Source organism: Suillus subalutaceus, assembly GCF_016647625.1.
Source record: "Suillus subalutaceus strain FC151 chromosome Unknown DFJ58scaffold_21, whole genome shotgun sequence".
Taxonomy (NCBI): domain Eukaryota; kingdom Fungi; phylum Basidiomycota; class Agaricomycetes; order Boletales; family Suillaceae; genus Suillus; species Suillus subalutaceus.
Genome location: NW_024540270.1, coordinates 126,137 through 140,963, shown reverse-complemented (window position 1 = coordinate 140,963; position 14,827 = coordinate 126,137). Strand labels below are relative to the sequence as shown.

At 48.7% G+C, this 14,827-nt stretch overlaps 6 protein-coding genes across 6 annotated transcripts; 2 read left to right on the top strand and 4 right to left on the bottom strand.

Annotated features, from left to right (window-relative positions):
- The first annotated feature begins 16 nt into the window (after window positions 1-16).
- On the top strand, window positions 17-1,944 carry DFJ58DRAFT_772402 (uncharacterized protein). Its single transcript, XM_041389221.1, has 10 exons — window positions 17-150; window positions 204-230; window positions 283-330; window positions 392-491; window positions 547-611; window positions 660-796; window positions 847-1,034; window positions 1,084-1,191; window positions 1,247-1,409; window positions 1,461-1,944. Exons 1-10 carry the CDS (start codon window positions 115-117, stop codon window positions 1,771-1,773), a joined length of 1,185 nt encoding a protein of 394 aa, XP_041247129.1. The 5' UTR covers window positions 17-114; the 3' UTR covers window positions 1,774-1,944.
- A 2,221-nt stretch (window positions 1,945-4,165) lies between these two features.
- On the bottom strand, window positions 4,166-5,627 carry DFJ58DRAFT_838810 (aspartic peptidase domain-containing protein; the record flags this gene model as incomplete). The annotated part of the gene is made up of 6 exons (XM_041392484.1): window positions 4,166-4,402; window positions 4,453-4,571; window positions 4,623-4,756; window positions 4,813-5,137; window positions 5,189-5,317; window positions 5,366-5,627. 6 exons carry the CDS (start codon window positions 5,625-5,627, stop codon window positions 4,166-4,168), a joined length of 1,206 nt encoding a protein of 401 aa, XP_041247128.1.
- A 1,399-nt stretch (window positions 5,628-7,026) lies between these two features.
- Window positions 7,027-9,083, bottom strand: DFJ58DRAFT_194853 (aspartic peptidase domain-containing protein). The gene is made up of 6 exons (XM_041379170.1): window positions 8,525-9,083; window positions 8,348-8,476; window positions 7,972-8,296; window positions 7,782-7,915; window positions 7,612-7,730; window positions 7,027-7,561 (listed from the first exon to the last, which is right to left on the bottom strand). The coding sequence occupies exons 1-6, from the start codon at window positions 8,784-8,786 to the stop codon at window positions 7,325-7,327; spliced, it is 1,206 nt and encodes a 401-aa protein (XP_041247127.1). The 5' UTR covers window positions 8,787-9,083; the 3' UTR covers window positions 7,027-7,324.
- A 73-nt stretch (window positions 9,084-9,156) lies between these two features.
- On the bottom strand, window positions 9,157-9,577 carry DFJ58DRAFT_772388 (uncharacterized protein). The gene has a single exon (XM_041389220.1). It carries the CDS (start codon window positions 9,376-9,378, stop codon window positions 9,175-9,177), a length of 204 nt encoding a protein of 67 aa, XP_041247126.1. The 5' UTR covers window positions 9,379-9,577; the 3' UTR covers window positions 9,157-9,174.
- Window positions 9,578-9,765: 188 nt separating this feature from the next.
- DFJ58DRAFT_194800 (uncharacterized protein) lies at window positions 9,766-10,347 on the top strand. Its single transcript, XM_041379169.1, has 2 exons — window positions 9,766-10,041; window positions 10,106-10,347. Exons 1-2 carry the CDS (start codon window positions 9,868-9,870, stop codon window positions 10,250-10,252), a joined length of 321 nt encoding a protein of 106 aa, XP_041247125.1. The 5' UTR covers window positions 9,766-9,867; the 3' UTR covers window positions 10,253-10,347.
- A 544-nt stretch (window positions 10,348-10,891) lies between these two features.
- Window positions 10,892-12,371, bottom strand: DFJ58DRAFT_714856 (aspartic peptidase domain-containing protein; the record flags this gene model as incomplete). The annotated part of the gene is made up of 7 exons (XM_041384062.1): window positions 10,892-11,128; window positions 11,182-11,279; window positions 11,351-11,484; window positions 11,540-11,562; window positions 11,583-11,863; window positions 11,915-12,043; window positions 12,092-12,371. The coding sequence occupies 7 exons, from the start codon at window positions 12,369-12,371 to the stop codon at window positions 10,892-10,894; spliced, it is 1,182 nt and encodes a 393-aa protein (XP_041247124.1).
- Window positions 12,372-14,827: the final 2,456 nt, after the last annotated feature.

The window sequence follows — 14,827 nt, the reverse complement described above, 5'->3', positions numbered from 1 at the left end:
GTCGCTGGCGGCTGCCAGTGCATGCTGTGGCGTCATCACAACGCTGTGCCGAAACCTGCTTGCATTTCCACCATCATCCACTTGCTCAAGCTCTGCGCTTAGGCCTTTGCTACCATGTCTTCCAGAGAGCCAATGTGGTATTGTCACGAAGTTTGTCCTTGAGAACAACTTGCACGTCCGATACTAACATAACATTGCAATAGTGTCATGCTGAGATGAGACCACTCATGGTTAGCAGATCCTCAGCTGACTTCCGATGTTAACGCATAACTGATCTATTAGCAACCGGATCCAATCTGTGCATCATGTCAGGGCACGTTCGTTGAGAAGGTGCGTACCCCGATCTTCGTACTCCCAGTTGATGATAATGATGTATCATAATCTTGTGCAGATAGAGGATCCAAGCGATGATCCTCGGGCATATCAGCAGCACGCTCCGAGAGGAGACTTCGATGATGAAATGCCCCCGAATAATATAGGTGGTTTGCTAGGTGCGCGTTCATTCATGCATGCAGTAAGGCCTTACATGGAAGGAAACGCCCACAGCTGCCTTGACGGGAAGTCCTCGACCTCGCTCACCTACCTTCCCTCGTAGCCTTGATGGAGGATCGGTCGGTCATCTTCTATACATGCTGCAAGAAAGCTCATAATACGATTAGGGTGGTATCCGTCTTGAGTTTCATAGTACTGGACCTAGTCACGGTGCCACAAGAACCTTGTTTCTTGGAGGTCCCAACACCCTTAATCGTCCGCGCTCTCCGGAGCAGCGCGATCGTGAAGTTCCTAACATGTCCGAGTATGTCCACTACGATCGTCTCGAAATCTTATACGCATGATTTGGTGTAGGTTCCTGCGTCGTGAAAATCAAAGTGGTCCACGACATCCCGGAGACATCACTGGCCCAATGATGGCACAATATTTATTGGCTTTACTAGGACAAGGTAGAGGCGCAGACCCTTTTGCTGAAATGTTCTCCCTTAGTCCCGAAGGAGGACCGGGTGGACGATGGGGTGACTATGTTTTCAATCAAGAGGGTGTGTGTCTCCAACAAATGTTTTGTAAAGCCTGACAAAAATTGGGTAGCATTGGACCAAGTGATCACGCAGATAATGGAAAATTCTGCTTCACGGCCTATTCCAGCAACAGAAGACATCGTCAACAATCTCCCGCGAGAAGTTCTTTCGGATCGATGTTTGTCATTGACTATTGTATCCTCCACTCGCTGCTCACTTTCCTGTGGTACTAGCTCCACTATTGGATAAAGATTGCGCCGTATGTAAAGAACAGTTCCAACTTGGAACTGAAGACCCGGAAGAGCAGGTTATTGTAACTCTTCCATGCAAACACCCATTTCACCAGCCTTGTATATTGCCATGGTTAAAATCTAGCGGAACATGCCCTGTTTGCCGGTGGGTTATTTTTCATGTCCATCTCCATCATCGTCTTACGTCGAGCAAAAGGTATGCTCTTATAGAGCAAGCACAACAGCCACGCCCACCAGGCAGCCCCCCGGGACCAGGAAGTGGACCCAGTAACCGCCCAACAAGCCCATCATCAGCTCCGCCACGTCCACGATCGCCTGGGAACTCAGGTCGTACTGGTGGAGGATTGTTCCACTCATTGTTTGGGGGAGGTAGCTCGAGAGCGGCTGGCAGTTCATCATCTCAGGGTAGGAATTCAAGTTTAAGAGGAGCACGTCGCGCGGGAATGTCCAACGAGTCCCCAGGCAGTACACCACCATTCCCTGGGCGCTGGGACGAAGAGACAGACTAATCGAGCATTGACTTCGTTTCGACTCAGTTTCTTAGACCGCGGCATAACTTGCGGGCGGTCTATTCTAGATATGCATATATTTTCTGATGCCGTTCGGACCTCACTTTCCTTCTTACAAATTGTAAACATAAAGAATGCTATATAAACTTTCCGACGTGCGGAGTCTTTGGATGTTCTTGCTCTGTGACCGGCAAGCCAAATGATCTACTGGGGGAATTGTTGATACGAAAATTCTCCCTCTACTAGAGATAAGGTGCAAGCTGCCCACCGTCAAAGAACCAGTGGGTAACTTGAGTGACTTTCCACAAGGCTTTACAGATGAATTTCTGTGAATCCTCAGCGTACGTATTACATGACAGCGGCAGTGTTGAAGCACGTGCCAGTGGCCTCCGATCTCCAGCAGGCAAACCTGCCTGCTGCCTTCTGCTTTTCTTTTCCCCACCACTCGAGCCCTTGTCCTCGTTGTCTCTCGTATTCTCGCAGCCTACATTGTTACTGACACCTAAAGATAGTCAGCTTCAACTACATACTATGTAGTACATCCCTCTTCCAGGGGCCCCGGTGGAGACCTGCTGAGTCTGAGGCTGCGGGGCTATCTGCCCGCCCTCGCAGCTCACCTCCGCTCTCTCTTGTACAGGTTGGGGCCGCTATCATGGCCGGGTCGCCCCTCGGGGCTTCCACCTAATCCAAAACTATTTGCTTCAATAACGCAGATATTTCATTTTGTTCTCGCTACCACTACTGAAACCGCTGCACGACAGCAAACATAAAGTTCACAGACGTCTTTTTCTGTAAATTCTTACGGGAAGTCACCCACTAATACTGTGTGTTGTTGCTGACTGCAGAAGTCAGCGCGTGTGGAATTATTTTATTTCCTACAAGCAATCACTCAACGACTTTTTAATCATATAGAGCGGGATTGCTTGAAGATCCCGACGTAAAACGTACCATGTCGTGCGTACTGAATACTAGACACAAACACGACTTGCAGGATATTTGAAGTCCAAAACAAGGTATGGACTCCTGTAGCAACCGTAAACAGACTCTCGTCACTGTATTCAGGTCTTCCAGGTCTGACTAGGGGAGGCTAGGTATTCCGAGGACTATCACGACCAACAAGGCCACCTTTGACAGCTTCTCTTCAGACTCAAAAGCACGTCCATTTTTACCAGTACTAGCGTGCATTATTTCTCGACCCTGCCACCAGGCTCCATACAGCGTCAATAAATATATCTTCCACCTTTTTTCTCCAAGTTCTTCATGCAAACTCAAATACTTCATCCTAGAGGCCGCGTCGTTACTTCCTTCTTCCGTCATCTTGTCTCTTTCGGCAACTCCACTTTGATGGAATAAATCAGCGACACCAAAAGGACCCACCGTCAACACCCCGGTCCTTTTAACCTACTCACTGTATTCAGACCGATTCCTGTACCAGCCTGCAAAGGCTGAGTACGCGTTACACTCTCCACACCATAGTTAATTATTATTCACGCACGTTTACCTAAAAGTCATCTCGTCTTCGTTGAATCGCGCGTCTAAAACGGCCGGCCGGAGCGGCGGACTGGTGGGGTACGCCTTACACCAAGGCATTCGCGGATTCAGAGATGCGAACAGGGCACGGGGGGCCCATAGACTAGATTGTTATGTCCTACATAGAGCCCGCTCTGAAAGGACACAAATTGGATTTTTTTTAAAAAAAACTCCACTTTGATGCATGCGCATCACTATATGCCCCTGTTTCACGCCACGCCCACTTGCTAACGTGATCTCAGCGCGTTGGTTTTGTCTATCTTGCACTTGGTTTAACGCTGGCGTGACGACAACGTAAAATCGCTCTTGACACTACATAACTGCTTTCTAACTTGCGGTAAACATGGAGTTTTCGTAAACATTTAAAAGGTCTTACCGCCACTCACAACTCTCCATGTGCACTCTAACGCTCTCGATTGTATCTACGACAGCCCGTCAGTGTCCCCCACAATATGTGATAACTGTGCCAGCGGTGTCGAGGATATTGACCTAACCGCTTGTTAATCTGGCATTGCATCGCCACTGGGTCATGTCCACACACCCGTCCTCCACTGGCAGGAGAAGCTGATAAACTGTACTATCTTTACATCATGGGAGGGTGATACTTCTAGGAGCTGCGGAAGAAGATCATGGCATGCTCTGGGATGTATGTCAGGTCCACAGCAGTACCAGAAGTATGACTCTAAACAGAGGAGATTTTACGCTTCCTAACCAGATGTGATACTATTGCTGTAATCCAATCATACGCAAAATCGACCGAGGAATAAGATTTCCATAGCCTACTTAAGCCCATACAACCTTCAAATCCGTATGCTGCTTTACATCTGGAAAATGGTCCTTTGTGTACTTCGGCAATTCCATGTTAGTTGGTGGTGGCATCAGTGTACGACGTTGTGGCAAAACCGACACGGGAGTTAGTGGTATCGAACACAGAGTAGAAGCGCTCGAGGAACGTGTAGCCGTTAACAAAATCAAACCCTGCGCCAGTGTCCGTGCCAATATCGTAAACGATGAGATATATAGCTTTGCTACTACCACCAATATTGGTATTGAGAGAACGAGGCCAGATTTGGGCGTTAGGGGTGAGAGTGTAGGTATTCTGTGTAAAATGGTGAACAAGGGGTGTGAAGGCTGATCGAAATGGCGTACACTGCCAATATGGAAGTTCAGGTTCTTGAGTGCACTGTACTTGGCAGAAGAAACGGAGAGGAGACCAGTCGCCCCATCCACAGTACCACCGGTTTCAGACTTGTACTTGGTATAGGCATCTATCGAACGCTGATTAGACCATGATTACTTGCTGCACTCTAGATACACACCGGTGGCAATGTAAAGGAAGGTGGTGCCAGTATCGACGATACCAGCAGTGGAGGACAAGATCGTCGTGGAGCCGTAGGTGATGCTCTGGTCGATACCCCAATAGGTCGATGCAGGGCTGGTGGTGGTGGAAGGACTGAAACAAAACAATTACTATCAGTTTGGATTGATCGAGGAGCCGAGATAGCTTACGTGTATCCAATATCGCCGGTGTACTTGGCAGCATCAGTTCCACCGAAGGTGAGCTCTCCATTGGTGATTGTCTGCGAAGTGGTGGGCCCGAAAAAGACACTGACAACTTTCTGAGAAATGGTGCCTTGGCTGTCCAGGTTGTCAGTGACAGTCGGGATCGTCGCTGTCGGCGAATTCGTCAAGGTACCCTCGGTCAAGTCTACGGGCCCGATGCCAAGGATACCGTCAACACCGGTGAAGCCCGACGCAGTAGAAGCAACACCAATCGACTGCTTGGTGATGGTGAGCCCACTCCCGAGAGTGACGGTGTCGGTGTACTCAGTTCCTATAGATAATCGTAGGTATTTTCAACTCATGATATCGTTGTATGTCATACCAGAGAAGGAGCCAGAACCATAGCCGACTGCCACAGGCTGACCAGTGTTGACGCTAGTACTGGTCTTCACGTACGCAGTGCCGGCACCAACCCATGTGTTCGAGCTACCGGTGTCGACAATCAAGTTGTCTTCAATGATACATTAGCAGCAGCATATTTTCTCAGTGTTGAACTTACAGGTTGTAGGGGGGCTGCCAACTCCAACTTTTGCAATGTAGCTTACAACAACGTTTGTCACAGGGGGGCTACCAAGATGGTGGCCGGCCTTAAGGGCAGCTACACGAGCTTGATCGTGCTGCAAGAGTTGAATAGGACCATCGGAGACGTTCAACCTCCTGGAAATGGGGAGGGTGATGAGGGAGTCGCGAATTTCAAAAGGCGATGCCGCGATGGACAAGGCCAGGAGAATGATTGTCAATAAGGATGCAACGGAGAACATGCCTTACTGAAAAATAATATCATACTCACATACTCAATGGCCCATTATATATACGCTGGCGAGCGCGAATGTTAGACACCTCAGCCACGTATAAAATTTTCCTCCCGGAAAAAGCGATGACGAGACAGTCGCGGTCCGAGTCATCACGAGTGCAAGGATTCGACTTCTCTACAAAATGTGACAAGAGGTTTGTTTATGATCCCAGGTGGCAGGAATTTACAATTCGTTTACACATGGTTCATTGACTTCATTTCCATAGAGATGCTCGCCCATTTTGAATACACTGTCGACGGCAGGTCGTCAGTGCCAATGTTAGTGTAGCAAGCGTTGCTGAGGAGAGCGGTTGTCCAGGGTCGTCCAGGGCCTGAAGATGATCGAATGGTTGAATGCCATTTGCCAGCTGGACACAAAATCATTGAATAAAATGACGCTATCAAAATAAGACGAAGCTGGCAATTTTCTGAAGCACGTCTGCTGTTGACCCGCGATCCATTAATGGTTGGTATTTATGCAAACGGGAAAATTTACTGGAGGTTCGCATGACCATGGAGTTGGCAGAAAGTCAGGGATTTGGACAAGCACTTGTTTATGTAAGTCTTATCCGGGGCAGACAAGTCCAGCCGCCCATCGGGAAGTACCTGTAAGCAGAGTCCAGTTAAGATTAAACACCGCTCGATGACAAAACTTTGCCAGAAAGTCTGGCAGTCCGAATTTCCGTGTCTCCGTCCGGCTGCGTGTCTGTAATCAAGAACGGACTGTCTTCCTTCTATACCATGAGGGAGGCTAGGTATTTTGGAGGATTATCGCGACCAACCAGACTTTGACTCCGCAAGAGAGCCTCTTTTTCAAACTCAAAAGCACGTCTGTTTTTATCAGTGTGTAACGGTTATTTCTCAACCCTGCCAGGCTCCATGCAGCGTCAAAAGTATGTCTGCCACCTTTTTTTGCCAAGTTCTTCACGCAAACTCAAATACTTCATTCCAGAAGTCACCCCTTTCCTTCAAGTTTCTTCTTCCTCCATTTCGTGTCTTTCGGCAACCCTACTTTGATGCATGCGCATCACGATATATGCCCCTGTTTCATGCCCGTTTGCTAACGTGATCTCAGTGTGTTGGTTTGCCTATCTTGCACACTGGCGTGATGACAACGTAAAATTGCTCACAACTGCTCTATAACTCGACAAACACGGAGTTTTCGAAAACATTTAAAAGGTCTTACCGTCATTCACAGCTCTCCATGTGTACTCTGCCGCCCTCAACTGCATCTACGACAGCCCGTCATTGTCCCTCACAATTTGTGATAACTGTGGTCGTGCAGGTGGCAGGGGTATCGAGGATGTTGACCTAACCGCTTGTTAGGATCTGGCACTGCATCACCGCTGGGTCACGTCTGCACACCTGTCCGTCACTGCCAGGAGAAGCTAATAAGCTGTACAATTTTCATATTGTGGGAGAGTGATGATTCTAGAAGCTGCGAAGAAGATCATAGCATGCTCTGGGATGTATATCAGGTGTATAGTACCAGAAGTATGTGATCGTACTCTAGATAGAGGGGATTTCACGCATCCTAACCAGATGTGATGCTATTGTTATAAACCGAGGAATAAGACCTCCATAGCCTACTTATTAATACAACCTTCAAATCCGTATGCTGCTTTGCATCTGAAAAACGATCCTTTGTGTACTTGCAATTTCATGTTAGTTAGTGGTAGCATCAGTGTACGAGGTTGTGGCAAAACCGACACGGGAGTTGGTGGTATCGAACACAGAGTAGAAGCGCTCGAGGAATGTGTAGCCGTTAATAAAGTCAAACCCTGTGCCACTGTTTGTGCCAATGTCGGTAACGATGAGATATATAGCTGTGCTACTACCGCCAAGATTGGTGTTGAGAGAACGAGGCCAGATTTGGGCGTTAGGGGTGAGACTGTAGGTATTCTGTGTAAAATGGTGAACAAGGGGTGTAAGGGCTGACAGAAATGGCGTACACTGCCAATATTGAAGTTCAGGTTCTTGAGTGCACTGTACTGGGCAGAAGAAACGAGGAGAAGACCAGTCGTCCCATCCACAGTAGCGCCGGTTTCAGACTGGTACTTGGTGTAGGCATCTATCGAACGCTGATTAGACCATGATCACTCGCTGCACTCTAGATACATACCGGTGGCAATGTAAAGGAGGGTGGTGCCAGTATCGACGATGCCAGCAGTGGAGGACAAGATCGTCGTGGAGCCGTAGGTGATGCTCTGGTCGATACCCCAATAGGTCGATGCAGGGCTGGTGGTGGTGGAAGGACTGAAACAAAACAATTACTATCAGTCTGGATTGATCGAGGAGCCGAGATAGCTTACGTGTATCCAATATCGCCGGTGTACTTGGCAGCGTCAGTTCCACCGAAGGTGAGCTCTCCATTGGTGATTGTCTGCGAAGTGGTGGGCCCGAAAAAGACACTAACAACTTTCTGAGAAATGGTGCCTTGGCTGTCCAGGTTGTCAGTGACAGTCGGGATCGTCGCTGTCGGCGAATTCGTCAAGGTACCCTCGGTCAAGTCTACGGGCCCGATGCCAAGGATACCGTCAACACCGGTGAAGCCCGACGCAGTAGAAGCAACACCAATCGACTGCTTGGTGATGGTGAGCCCACTCCCGAGAGTGACGGTGTCGGTGTACTCAGTTCCTATAGAAAATCGTAGGTATTTTCAACTCATGATATCGTTGTATGTCATACCAGAGAAGGAGCCAGAACCATAGCCGACTGCCACAGGCTGACCAGTGTTGACGCTAGTACTGGTCTTCACGTACGCAGTGCCGGCACCAACCCATGTGTTCGAGCTACCGGTGTCGACAATCAAGTTGTCTTCAATAATACATTAGCAGCCGCATATTTTCTCAGTGTTGAACTCACAGGTTGTGGGGGGACTGCCAACGCCAACTGCTGCGATGTAGCTTGTAACTTCGTTTGTCACAGAAGTGCCACTAATTTGACGGCCGTCCTTAAGGGCAGCCACGCGAGCTTTATCGTACTGCAAGAAGTTAGTAGTACCATCGAAGACGTTTAGCCTCCTGGCAATGGGGAGGGTGATGGGGGAGTCGCGAATTTCAACAGGCGATGCCACAATAGACAATGCCAGGAGGAAAATTGTCAACAAGGATGCAGCAGGGAACATGGCTTACTGGAAAGCAATATCATACTCACATACTCAGTGGCCCATTATATATGCTCTGGTGAACGCGAATGCTGGACACCTCAGCCACGTATGAGACGTTCCTCCTCGAAAAAGCGATGACGAGATGATCGCGGTCCGAGTCATCACGAGTGCAAGGATTCGACTTCTCAACAAAATATGACAAGAGGTTTGTTTTTGATCCCAGGGGGCAGGAATTTACAATTCGTTTACGCACGGTCCATTGATTTCATTTCCATAGAGATGCTCGCCCATTATGAATACAACGTCGACGGCAGGTCGTCAGTGCCAATGTTAGTGTAGCAAGCGTTGCTGAGGAGAGCGGTTGTGCCTGGCCTGATGATGACTGATGAGAATTGTTGAACTGACGCTATTTGCCAGCTCGGCACAAAACCATGGAGTAGAATGACACTATCAAGATATTGCTGGAGGTTCGCATGACTACAGAGTCCGAGTCGGTCCCTCGACCACGAAGGAAACCAGTGTATACTGTAGATGTTATCCCGTAGCCTGCGCACATCAGTCTCAGACTCCCATTCGGAATCAGCGCTCTGAAAGCATATGTGTAATGCATGGCCACCTACAGGTATCGTCTAAGGGGCCAAGACTCAGTCTCAGAATCACTTCATGCAATTATGGTCCTCGAGTGTTGCACATACGATGATCATGTTTGAGGACCTTATCGAGAAGCCTTATCCTGGGAACTGGAAATCCACTGATAGATTAATCATCGGTATTCGTTTGATCCAAACATATGGTAGACAAGATTCAAGAACTTGAAGAAGTACTGAGTTATTTGCCGCACCCGTGCCGCCATCACCTGTTTTGAGGCGGACGTCAATGATTAAGTAATTTAACATTAAGCCCTGCAGTGGGATCCGATATAGGGTCATCGACCCAAAGGACAATAAATATGTTTTATACAAAAAAAAAAGGAATTGATTAGAGCACCGAGGTAGAATTTCGACCAGTCGCCATGAACCTCCTTACCTGTAGGGCCAGCTGACGCGGCAAAGCCCGCTACTTCCAACTTTTGTTGCGGGAACTCGCTTGTCCTTGGCGCATGCACTGGGTGCACCATGTGTGTCGTCTTCCCGTGCGCACATGCAACGTCTTCTTAATCTTCCTGCCATGTGCGTCATACGTGTTCTGTAGCTCGTCATGTGTGTCCTATCACCATGATGTGCCAAGCAACCCAAGAACAACACTGGAGTACTTTTCGCATTCAAAAATGAAGGTTTGTATTTACAACACCATCAAACAAGGACGAGTGATGCTTACAGCTAGTATCCTTCAAGTAGCTCGATAACTGTACCACGCCGCCTCATGCACCACATCTTTCTATCAGTGTGACCATCTATTTTGTAGCGATTCTCCTGCTGCTCATTGCTGCCACGATTCCGAGTCGTTTTCTCCACCACGCCCTTACCCCACTCGGTCATTCTTAATTCACCGAAACCTGCTGGCTTGCCCACGCGGGCAAATCTGCCCTGGCGGAGGGGCCCAATGATAAGCTTGTCTTTGATTTCAAGATGATGTTTCAGCCTGAAAGTACATACGTCTAACTGCGTTTGGCAAGCTGGTGACAACGTGGTTGGGTCGTGTGATTTTACGTCCTCTCCAGCGCACTTGCAAAGAATGCAAGAACCCGTCGATCGCACACACGCGTTACCTGTTTACCAGACCATCAACTTCCCTGCGAACAACTCTCCTTCTCTGTTACATATGTGCGTCATCAAAACATCAACGGTCCGCAACTAAACTATTCATGGTTACAGTTCGCCAGTATCGGCATAGACATGAGCACACATGTCTCAGGGAAGAGCTTGATCAATCAGTGTCCGCGAGATTGATCATTAGAAGATCATTCGTCCCTTGTTGCAGCCCTTTTTGAATCTAGATGCTTAGCGGTCTACGCTGGGTGGGTGGTCTCACGATTTAGGGCATGTGGAGCTGGGGTGTCTTCATGGAACAGCAATAGCTAACATTCGATTTCCAGGAATGTTTCCAGAAGACTTGATATATAGGTTGTGAGAAATGTTACATTGTGATATACAAATGCCCAATGCCCAAGAAAAAAAATTGCATCAGTTGGTGGTGGCATCCGTGTATGCGGTTGTGGCAAAACCGACTTGGGAGGTGGTGGTATCGAACACGGAGTAGAAGCGCTCAAGGAAAGTGTAGCCGTTGATGAAGTCGAGACCTTCACCACTGGGAGTGCCAATGGAGCTGACAATGAGGTAGATGTAGTCGGTGCTACCACCGATATAGGTGTTAAGGGCACGAGGCCAGATCTGGCCGTTAGGAGTGAGAGCGTAGGTGTTCTGTGCAAAACGGTGAACAAGGAGCATTAATATTTGGGACAGAAAGGGCGTACGCTGCCAACAACGAAGTTCAGGTCCTCGAGGTCATCGTACTGGGTGGTGGTAATGCGGAGAAGACCAGTCGTGTCGTCCTCAGTAGCACGGTTGCAGACTGGTACATGCTGTAGGCGTCTATTGAACACTGGTCAGATTAAGATCCCTCGCTGTACTCGAGATACGCACTGCTAGCAATGAGGATGAGGGTAGTGCCAGTGTCAACGATACCAGCCGTCTCAGCCAAGATGGTCGTGGAGCCGTAAGCGATGCTCTCGTTGATACCCCAGTAGTAGGATGCAGGGTAGGTGGTGGTGAGAGGACTGAAATCAGCAATTACTGTCAGTCCGGATTGATCTTCGAGCTGCAGCAACTTACGTGTATGCAATGTCGCCGGTGTACTTGGTAGCGTCAGTTCCACCGAAGTAAGCTCTCCATTTGCGTCTGACTCCGAAGTGGTGGGCTCGAAAGAGACACCAACAACTGTCTCAGAAATGATGCCTTGGCTATACAGGTTGTCAGTGACAGTTGGGATCGTCGTGTCCGGTTCCTTTGTCAAGGTCCCCTCTGTCAAGTCCAGGGGCCCAATGCCAATGATACCGTCAACACCGGTGAAGCCCTCCGAACGATCGGCAACACCAATCGACTGCGCGGTGATAGTGAGCCCATCACCGAGAGTGACGGTGTCGGTGTACTCAGTTCCTATAGATAATCGTAGGTGTCTTCAACTTGTGATATCATCATATGTCATACCAGAGAAGGAGCCAGAACCGTAGTCGACCGCTACAGCCTCACCAGTGTCGACGCTAGTGCTGGTCTTCACGTATGCAGTGTCGGCACCAACCCATGTGTTCGAGCTACCGGTGTCGACAATCAAGTAGTCTGTACTAATACATTAGTAACCGCATGTTTTCTCAGTGTTGAACTCACAGGTTGTGGCGGGGCTGCCAACGCCAACTGCTGCGATGTAGCTTACAGCATCGTTTGTCACAGTAATGCTACCAGTACGACGACTGAGAGTGCTTTCGCCGACATTTTTGAGGGCGGCTGCGCGAGATTGATCGTGCTGCAAGAGGTTGATGGTACCACCAGAGGTGTTTAGCCTCCTGGCAATGGGGAGGGTGATGGGGGAGTTGCGAATTTCAACAGGCGATGCCGCGATGGACAAGGCCAAGAGGAGAGTCGTCAATAGGGATGCAGCTGGAAACATGATTGAACGATACTGGAAGCCAATGATCATACCACATTTCGAAGCCCATTATATATGTGCTGGTAGACTATGCTGAAAGGTGAGCACATGGTTAATCTCATCCTCAGAGGACTGAACCGTATGGAACGCGCCCCCACACGTAAAGAAACCGAAAACAGGAATAGCTAAACAATCGACTCGTTGTGCGCATATCTTGGATCGAAACCGACATAGCGGGACAAGTAGCCTGTTTTTGGCCGTGAGTAAGAGGAACTACATCCATGAGGATGTGCTATTCCACCAGTTTATTCGTGGACCGATATTTAGGGAGTGCTTACCTTACATGGTGAAACTCGGCGCGCTTGACGAATCCACCCTCGGTCCTTCGCAGTACATCATTGCCGGGTGCATCACTTTCGAGACTGCACTATGCAGACTACTGGAGAGGCTAAGCATTGCTAGGAAGAATGGCGCCCGGGCTTGATGATGTCACATTGAAAATTTGCCACACTGATGTGAATACATGAATACTCGCTGGCTCGACACACAAATTCAGTTGTGGAGTGTTGCTGTCAAGGAGAGATAGGATGGAGAATCAGGTTCCCTGGAGCATATATGCCCCGCAACTGAATCCTGGGGCATCAATCTCGCGACCAACCGAGGCCATTTTGTCTGGAGAAGAAAGAAATTTGTCTAGATGGGAAACAACGAACAAGATGGTGATGCAAGAATTTGCCTTTTCGTGGCAAATGGTGAGCATGATGGTACCGATGCTCTTGCCCTAATCACTACTGTTTGGAAATGGGGGAGATTAGGGCTGCATAACTTTGCACGAATGATACATGCCACAAGCTTGTGGCCGGGTCCAGCAGTCCTGGCAGTACTTGTTCCTGGTCGGGACCCCCGGCAGGTGCATATGCCATAGTCACATACTTCGGTTGTATTCGCGCTACATCCCTCGAGCACCTCACTACGGAGCCGCCAGATATGATTCAAAGATACCAGTATCCGTGTGCTTGTGAAGGAGTGAGTCGCAGCGATAAATATTGGTCATGCGTCAGTATGATGGGATCAATCGATCATGTTTGTAACTACTAATTTGTAATTGCTGTTTGCAATAAGCTCTCACACAGTTCCGACGGATCACATCACTGGTTAATCTGCACGAGAGCGCTGAATCATTTTCCCTTTCATGGGAATCTGGCTCAAGGTCAACAAATCGCTGCCTATGGTCAATGTAGCTCCAATGCTGCTTCATCGACATCTCCTTTTCTGCATGCGACAGCGGCGGGGGCATAATTCTGGAGCTTTGCACCGCATTGGTTCTTCAGTATAATGCCATAATCTTGATTCAGACGCGGCGAGCGGGTGGAACAACGTGAGTACCAAACTGAAGAATACTGAAGTGTAAGTTACATGAGTGCCGGCTACAATTTTTTAACAGTTACTATGCGACGTTCAAAGTTTGGCGCACACGCACGGCGGTGACCGCGCGCCTACTCACCCACCCCGTATACTAAAAACAGTAACCTTAGATAATTGTCGGACTTTAGACTAAACCTTGCGGCGCGCAGTGCCGAACTGTTTGCTAAACCTAATCTTTGGCGTCACATCCCCAAACCTCACCGGTTTTGACATGACACGACCTCCTATGTACTGGACCATATATACCGTGTGGAAAAGGTCGAAAAGGTTTAGGACTGTGAGGTCAAGGACTACTGAGGTTGAGGCAAGGTTTAGGTTGAGCAGGCAATTCTCGACAAGCTTGTTCGGTGCTGCGTGCCGCAAGGCTTAGTTCAAAGTCCGACGATTATCCGCAGTCACCATGTTTAGTAAGGGCGGAATGGGGGTCATGCGGTGGGCGTGTACGCCCAACTATATACGTCCCTTCTAATCTAGAATGCAGTTTGCAACTCAAAGCACAAAGCACAAGAATACGTCGGGGGAAGACCTTTTTTTATATATCTTTCCTTGCGCAATGCAAATAGGTTTCACCGATCGAGTCTCCGACGCCCTCATGGATTTGACATCTTGTGTGGAATGGTGTTGGAGAGCTCATGCAAAGGTACATTCTCTCATTCTCTCTGAAGCGCGCCGCGAGGTGGTTGGGACATAAATTTCACAGCGGCCATGATCCGTGCCATATGTTATCTGCCCGGCACCTTGGGTTGAACGTTGACTGCGCAATACATAGGTGGACGTCGATCTTTAAGTGATCATTTAGCGAATATCTCCTTTGCATCGTTCCACCGGCCGCCATTAGCGAAAAATGCTACAAGCGAGCCATGTACAACCAGGATGTATGTGCTTGACCGGAACCCTTGACTAGCATAGACCTGGTATGCGAGGCAGTCTACATATGAACAAGTGATCCCCTTCGGGCGGCAGTACGCAGTGGGTGTAAGCTACTGTATTATAGTATGCTTTCTATGTTTACACAATCAAAGCTTACCATGGTGGATTCCGAGCGGACCAAA

Coding starts and splice junctions, on each gene's coding strand:
- DFJ58DRAFT_772402 (XM_041389221.1), top strand. CDS start 115: ATGTCTTCCAGAGAGCCAATGTGGTATTGTCACGAA. Junction 331..391: donor AGGGCACGTTCGTTGAGAAG/GTGCGTACCCCG, acceptor AATCTTGTGCAG/ATAGAGGATCCAAGCGATGA. Junction 797..846: donor GAAGTTCCTAACATGTCCGA/GTATGTCCACTA, acceptor GATTTGGTGTAG/GTTCCTGCGTCGTGAAAATC.
- DFJ58DRAFT_194853 (XM_041379170.1), bottom strand. CDS start 8,786: ATGTTCCCTGCTGCATCCTTGTTGACAATTTTCCTCCTGGCATTGTCT. Junction 8,477..8,524: donor TGGCAGTCCCCCCACAACCT/GTGAGTTCAACA, acceptor GTATTATTGAAG/ACAACTTGATTGTCGACACC. Junction 8,297..8,347: donor TGGTTCTGGCTCCTTCTCTG/GTATGACATACA, acceptor GATTTTCTATAG/GAACTGAGTACACCGACACC.
- DFJ58DRAFT_772388 (XM_041389220.1), bottom strand. CDS start 9,378: ATGCATTACACATATGCTTTCAGAGCGCTGATTCCGAATGGGAGTCTG.
- DFJ58DRAFT_194800 (XM_041379169.1), top strand. CDS start 9,868: ATGCACTGGGTGCACCATGTGTGTCGTCTTCCCGTGCGCACATGCAAC. Junction 10,042..10,105: donor TTTCGCATTCAAAAATGAAG/GTTTGTATTTAC, acceptor TCCTTCAAGTAG/CTCGATAACTGTACCACGCC.